Below are 7,622 nucleotides of genomic sequence, written 5' to 3' on the forward strand. Positions count from 1 at the left end.
ACACCATGCACAAGTTACTTAGTACAGGGGTTCTCAAACTTTTTCATGTCAAGGACCCCCAAAATGATATGTATTTGGCCATGGACCCCATCTCAAAATATGTTGTTCCAGAACCCCCAGAAGCTAAGATTTGAGTTACGAATGTTCGATTTAAGAATATATATATTCAAAGATTTGCAGATCTACAAGCTAGCACTGAGTGCCGCGCTACGAGCTTGCAGATCTGCTATTTTTGAATAGCCAAAGTATGGTAAGGTTAAAGTGGTTAAAATGATTGTGACACCATATTAACACATTTTGCTGGGGACCCCCTGGTAACCCCCCAAGGACCCCTGGGGGTCCCCGGACCCCACTTTGACAACCAATTACTTAGTATATCAAGGCAATTACAGGTATGCTCTGTTATAGGCATTGTCTTTATGTGCATGCTGCACATGAGTCTGAGTCCGACCCATGCATGACCCCGTGCACCAGACAATTGCATACAAATGAACCAATTACTAGTGAATTACTTGGTTGTGAGGCATATTGTCTTCTGCATATACTATCATATGAGGGCACTGCACTTACACTACTAATATAGGGATAATATAGGGATCACAAATGATTCCTCTCATTACAGGAATCGCAAGAGAGCGCTGTGCATTCAACTTTAAACAGCTTAATCTTATGTTATTGGGTGATAATTGTGTCATGAAAAGATTTGAGAGGTTGGAACAAGGAAAGAGGGTTGATACTAAATTCCACATGTGTTTGACTTGATTTAATTTCACATTTTTAGAGGCTTGGTTGTTTTAAGAAAATCTCACACCTGTGCATTGGTAGCATGGCGTTTTATTTTATGATTCACCTGATGGGGGTAATGCTCTCAAGGGCGTTGCAGGGGGGGGGGGAGTGGGACTGAGTTACAAGGGCCCCTAAAAAACGTGTTTTTCTTTCAATTTTAAAGAAAAAAATCATAGGGGGCCCACAGTGAATCCTTGTCCCCAGGGCCCAGAATTTGGTGCTACTCCCCTGCTCTACATACATTCTTTTGATATTTTCACTCCACTACATTCCAAAGACAGATATTGTTTGACTACACTACATTTCTACAAAGGGAAAAAAAGTATGAGTTAAAGCGGCACTATGTAACTTTTTTTAAATGAATAAAATGTAATTTTATCCAATTTGTATGGTAGAGTATGTTCATACAATATTACTTATTCTATTGAGACATTTAGATCGTGTTAAAGGTCAAGTCTCAGCTAGACACAGGATCTGATGCAAATTTTTACATGCATGGTCAAAATTCAATTTATCCCCTGAGCAAGCAGGCAGGCTCTATTAGCTCAATGGTAAAAATGTCAGCACCTAAATCAGTAGTCCATGAGCCAGAGCCCCAAAATTGAGCAATGATTACCAAAAGAGTGGGCAAAACCATACCTATATTAAATTGTTCATAGGGTCAATATAAGTAAATAAATATATGATAACCTTTCCACATGAGTAGCTTTTTCATAGTTAGGCAGGTGAAATTAGGCATTATATAGGAAAATATGCCCTAATTTGCATATTTAAATATACAATTTCAGAAAACTTGTAATACGATAAATCATTGTCTTCATGTAAGTAATCAACTGGGGAAGTTTCATTATGATAACTATTTTTTAAATTGTGTTTTTTTCACCTGTCATGTACGTATGGGGAAAATAACAAAATGTGTGATAACTATGAAAAATCTACTCCTGTGGAAAGGTTATCATATATTTATTTACTTATATTGACCCTATGAACAATTTGATATAGGTATGGTTTTGCCTGTTCTTTCGGTAAGGAAATCTTGTCTGGCTCATGGACTACAGGTTAAAATCCGGGGTAGAAGAACACTGAAGCCCTATTTCAAATATAGCGAAAATAGCAGGTATACAAGCTCACAATGTATCATGATGCAATATGTGAGATTGTAGAGCTGCTATTTTCACTATTATTGATTGATATATACCAAAACGTTGACACATTTAGGAAAACGTGTACATTTGATGTTGCACTGGTAGCTGTCTATGCATCTGTATATATCCATCAACTCACATACACATTTCTTTTCCAGGTTTTAGTGAAGTGTGACCAATTTTCACCTTAGTTGGAGATTAAAGCAGCTGACTTGGGTTACTTACTTAAAGCAGCTGATTTTGGTCAGTCAATCTCAAGATTAAAAGGTATACTTGCTTGCCATTGGAGCATGTGCAGATCTCATCCGTTCCTTTCCAACTGTATTCCTGGGGAGCTAATCTATTTTCTCCAACTCTTTTTTCCTGTAAAGATTTTAATTTACAAATGCAATTATAAATCTAATCCATTATTCAGTATCTGAGGTCCACGGTGTGCACTGCCTTGTAATTATGCATAAGCCCTCAACTATCCAGTTGTAATTACTTCAACATGCACCAGGCCAGTTTGCAGCCCACACTCTACTGTTGTTCTGCACTTTGACAATGCAAAGGACCTTACGTAAGTGGATCTTCCTTGTGGGGGGATGATTATTTTCATGATGTATCAGATAGATGATTTATGTTTTAAAACGGAATTAAAATGAAGCGTTGTTCACGTTTGACAGTTTTTTTGTTGATGAGAGAACTTTGATCCACTAGCCTGTTTTCTTTTCTCAAAGAAACTAAATCAGGAATAGTTACATTAATAATGCATTGGAGGCTAAATCTGTGAACACAGTAAGGCTTAGTTGGGCCATACAGCTTCCTACTGAAGTTAAGAATAACCAAGAGGTGGATTTGAACTCTTATGTCCCCATAAACAGCAATTGTTTAATCTAGCATCGCCCAGAGGAAATATTACAAATGTAAGCAAGAGAAAAGTTTCACCCTTTCTGCTTTCTATGACGTCAGTCACCACAAACCTTTAACCTTGGTCTGTGGTCCCAGCTGCAGACCCAATCCACTGTCAACCTCTTCTCACAGGGTGTGTGTGTGTGTGTGTGTGTGTGTGTGTGTGTGTGTGTGTGTGTGTGTGTGTGTGCGTGCGCGTGTGCGTGCGTGTGTGTGTGTGTGTGTGTGCGCGTGCGTGCGTGTGTACGTGTGTGTGTGTGTGTGTGAATGTGTACTGTATGTGCGTAATGCATGGGTCATCTGCCATTCCCCTAGGGGTTGACCTTGGTTGTTCTTAGCTTGGACTGTCTAGGTATTGCTTCATTATGTCAATGAACTTGGCAGACTTCATTGTATTCGTTTTTGCCCCGACTTCCCGTGTTCCGGATTCTATTGCTTTCCTGGAGTCCTATGCCTTGTCTGTTTATACAAGGACTATAATGCTTATTTACACATCCACATGCCAATATCAAGCTTTACTCAATTCAGACCTAGTTTAGGTTTATAGACTGAAAGACAAATGTGTGAAAATGAGAACCATGTTGAAGGCTTTTCTGTACAAGCCACAGTCATCTATATAATGTAAACCCTGGTAATTGAAACAGAGTGAAAAAGGGTCTTTAGTATCATGTACCACAACAAGTTTGACATTTTTTTGCAGACCTCCTATCAACAATTGTTCAAACAGTTGTCTCAGTTGATTTCCCAGGCTGCAGGGATTGTCACAGCTGGAATAACAGTTTGTGTGGTTTTGGGCTCCTGTTTTTTCCAGTCACACAGCAGTCTCTCAGCACAGCATTTTCACTGTCACCCAACAAACACACACACACACACACACACACACACACACACACACACACACACACACACACACACACACACACACACACACACACACACACACACACACACACACACACACACACACACACACACACACACACACACACACACACACACACACAGTACAAGTCTGTAGATGTTCTCTATTTCTGGTCATTGATATTGAGTGGCATTAGATGAAAGGATGTGACTGTAAGAGTAAGATATAATACACAGTAAAATCCAGACTAGAGTGTTAATGTAACTCTGAGAGTGTAAAAACAACTCTCAGAATTACATTAACACTCGTGATTTTACTGTGTATCTTCAATTAATGTGTTTACAAGTCTCATCCCCCTCCAGGAAAAGCCACACCTGCCAGTTGGCTCTCATTTTAACAAGAGCTGACAAGTGAGGTAATAACACTATAGCAGCCATCTTTGAAATGATCGCTCATATTTCTCAGACTCTGCAATCTGACAGCAAAAGTAATAACCTGTCATTTTACCATTTGCAGTATTAGCCTGCTATGTATGTTGACAATGAATGTATTTATGATATACAGTATGTTCTTGACTCATGTCATCATGCCATAGTGATTGATCTCGGTCACAAACAGGTGATTGTAATTAAATAGCAGGTGATTATCATTAAATGACCACCATGCCCACTGAGCTATGATGCGGCATACTGTATGTGGCAAATGCCGTGATGAGAATACTAGGAATACATTAAGGAAGGTCTTCTACGCATTAATATTCTTTCTGAAAAGTGTTACTATTTATTTTATTTCTATAAATAAAACAAATTTGAGAACATTTGTTTTCAGGGGCAAAGGAATCGGCTATTTTGATGTGCATCCCCCTGAAATGTACTGACTATAGGTAAATAAATAAGTAACCGGTCACTGGATTTGTTCCCTAAACACAATTGTCCATGCTGTTTTGTTACGTGGGAGTTATTTTTGTGATGGGGATTTAGTTGTAAATAAAGAGCACTCTGATTAAGTTTGTTTGCAAATTTGCATTCTACAATCCACACTTACAGTATGTGCCATCTGGAACCAGATTTCTGCAAAGAAATAAAATAGAAGGATGTAATTTAGTCATGTAATGGAGTGTTTGTGGTATAGAGATAACAAATATAAAACTTTTCACCAATACGAAGTACGCAAGAGTCAAATCTGCAAAACAAAAAGGTTCAGGCTTAGGTTAAATGTGAACGCCTAGGTGGTGGCAATTACCCCCCCTGGCAACCCTGTTTCATAAGGTACATCTCACAGAAAAGCAGAGACTAGAGTCGATTATCTGTCTCTGGTGGTTGGACTCACGAGGATGATGCTAATATTGCAGTATATTGTAGCTTTCTGAAACATGTTAAATACACTTAAACAGTGTAGGACTAAATATAGTAGCCTGGCGTGGCCAGACTAATATCACTGCATAGATATTAGTCTGGAATCTCTGTGTGGAACCTGCATTTCCAAGAGGCGGATAAAAAAAATGCCTCTGGTGATAAACCTGCCACATATATGCATACTGGGCCCTGATTGGTGCCCCACAACTTTGAGGGAATCAAAGTCCAATCACAACCGAGCAGTTCTTTTGCCTAACCCTGCACCGTGATTGGCCAATCACAGTCTATTCAGGACTGTGATTGGCTAGGGAAACATGACACATGTGCATAGCCCTATAAATAGGACTATGCACTTAAAAAAAACTGAAAACTTAAAAAGTTTTTTTTAAGTGAATCACACATTGTGGGTGGAAAGGGTATATCACTCTTTATGACTTTCTTTATGACTTTCACTCTTTATGACTTTCATAAAGAGTGTTTCAATAAATGTATTTATTTTTTGTATATGATTGGTTGACTCCATTCAGTATTGTGATTAGCTAGCAAGACACCGCCCACTTCACACTGGGTGTGATTTTTTTTTTTTTGCACTGGCAGATTCGTCTGGTTTCCAGGCTATAATTAGAACACAATTACATGTACCGATGGGCATCAAATTATGGGGAAAAAAACATGTAAGTGAGCTCACAGTTTAAGTTAAATGTTAGACTTCACATCATACATAATGAAATATGACTACATTTTGGATCTCTTACAGGGGAACATTTCATGTAATTTTCAACCTTCATTTACAGTGTGTAGTGGGTTATCTCTATAAATGTTTTCCAAGTTGGAGGGCATATTATTTGCTGGAGGGACGCACTGGGGGTACGGCCACCCTGGGGATCTGAAGAGCGAAGGGGCTAACGGAGTAGCGCCTAGTGAAACAACAGATTGAATGATATGGCGAGATATATAACTTTAATAAAGTAATAAATCATTTCTTAGCATGCAATGTCGACTGGGCATGAGGAACCGCACCCCTGGCTTCTGTGTATTCAAATGTTCATGTTAACCACTTAAACCCTATTATACTTAGTGAAACGGACCTGAGTTGGCTCTGTACCTGGTCTGCTCTTGTTTCCTTCTACACCAAATCTCCTCACCAGAAAAAGCCGATCTACAAGCTCATAACGCGTCGCATTATGAGCTTGTAGATCGGACAAACGTTCCCCCAGAATAGGAGGGCGCTAGCATTCAGGCAGTTAAGCCGTCAGTCTCTTGCAGTCACACCTCTGACGCCTCACTAGTCCTGACAGGGATGTGTAAGTCAAGGGCATGGTGACACAAGCGGTTCAGCACAGACCAGCTGGCCTTCTGCTTAATGAAGAGCCGCAGCTTGTCCCTGAACGTCTCCCCGAGGAAGCTGTAGATAATAGGGTTCAGACAGCTGTTGGAGAAGGCTGCCAGGTTGACAATGTGGCCTGTGAGTGGATAGTCGTGCCACAGGGTGGTGGCGGTCCGCCGCGCCGGATCCGCCGTGCCTTGGAGCAGCTGGATGCTGATGAAGACATTCTCTGGCAGCCAGCAGATGAAGAAGACCAGCACCACCACCACGATCATGCGCAGAGCCTTCTGCCGCCGTGGCCACAGGCCGCGGTGCTTCTGAGCCTTCATGAGGATGCGCACGATCCGGGAGTAGCACAGGCCCATGATGAAGAAGGGCACCAGGAAGCCGATGGTCACCTCCAGCCACATGATCTCGATCACGTTGGCGAAGCAAAAGTGCAGCTCGCCCCTGTGCTGCGTCTGCACGATGGTGAAGGGCAGGAGGGTGGCCAGGATCGACGCCATCCAGATGAGGCCGCAGCTGAGCTTGGCGTGCTGCATGGTCCTCAGGGGGCTGCTGCTCACGGAGCTGTTCAGGGCCACGTAGCGGTCGAAGCTCATCCACGTGAGGAAGAAGATGCTGCTGTACATGTTGACCTGCAGGAAGAGGGACATGAAGGTGCAAAGGACGGCGTAGTCGTAGTATTGCTCGTTCAGATTGAAGACCTCGATGAGGGAGTCGGCCACGAGGATGAGGTCGGCCAGCGCCAGGTTAACGAAATAAAGGTCAGGGATGGTCATCTTTTCTCTGTGGTTTAGGTTCACCACCAGGATCAAGATGTTGCCGATAAATCCAATGGGAAAGAGGAGGATGGTGTAGAGGCACGAGAGGAAGAGGCCAATGGCGTAATATTGATATACGTCCGCATTTTCAGTCAGTTCCGTGGTGTTATAAGACATGTTTGCTTGTTCTGTACCGTTTGCATAAATCCACACCAAAGATGTCGTCTGCACTTCCATTCTGGCTGTGTCCTTTCTTGGAAATATGTCACATATAGGTCACTTATAGCTGCCACATACTTGAATTGTGCTAGTCCCCAATTCTCTGTATCAAAGGGGTGACTCATTTATGCTGTGTTTGCATGCTGACAGAAGTCAGGTCATTTAGATGAAGAGTTTAGGGTGTGTCTGACCCCATGTCTAACGTCAGGGTTCACCTAACCAACAGACGCCAAGCAGACGAGACCCACCACCACCTCCTCCATGTTTTCAAAC

At 41.7% G+C, this 7,622-nt stretch overlaps 1 protein-coding gene across 1 annotated transcript; it reads right to left on the minus strand.

Annotated features, from left to right (window-relative positions):
- Window positions 1-6,305: 6,305 nt before the first annotated feature.
- gper1 (G protein-coupled estrogen receptor 1) lies at window positions 6,306-7,376 on the minus strand (the record flags this gene model as incomplete). Its single annotated transcript, XM_080446932.1, has 1 exon — window positions 6,306-7,376. The coding sequence occupies exon 1, from the start codon at window positions 7,365-7,367 to the stop codon at window positions 6,306-6,308; it is 1,062 nt and encodes a 353-aa protein (XP_080303058.1). The 5' UTR covers window positions 7,368-7,376.
- Between the last annotated feature and the right edge of the window lie 246 nt (window positions 7,377-7,622).

Source organism: Gymnoscopelus braueri (assembly GCF_963280865.1).
Source record: "Gymnoscopelus braueri genome assembly, chromosome: 13".
NCBI lineage: Eukaryota > Metazoa > Chordata > Actinopteri > Myctophiformes > Myctophidae > Gymnoscopelus > Gymnoscopelus braueri.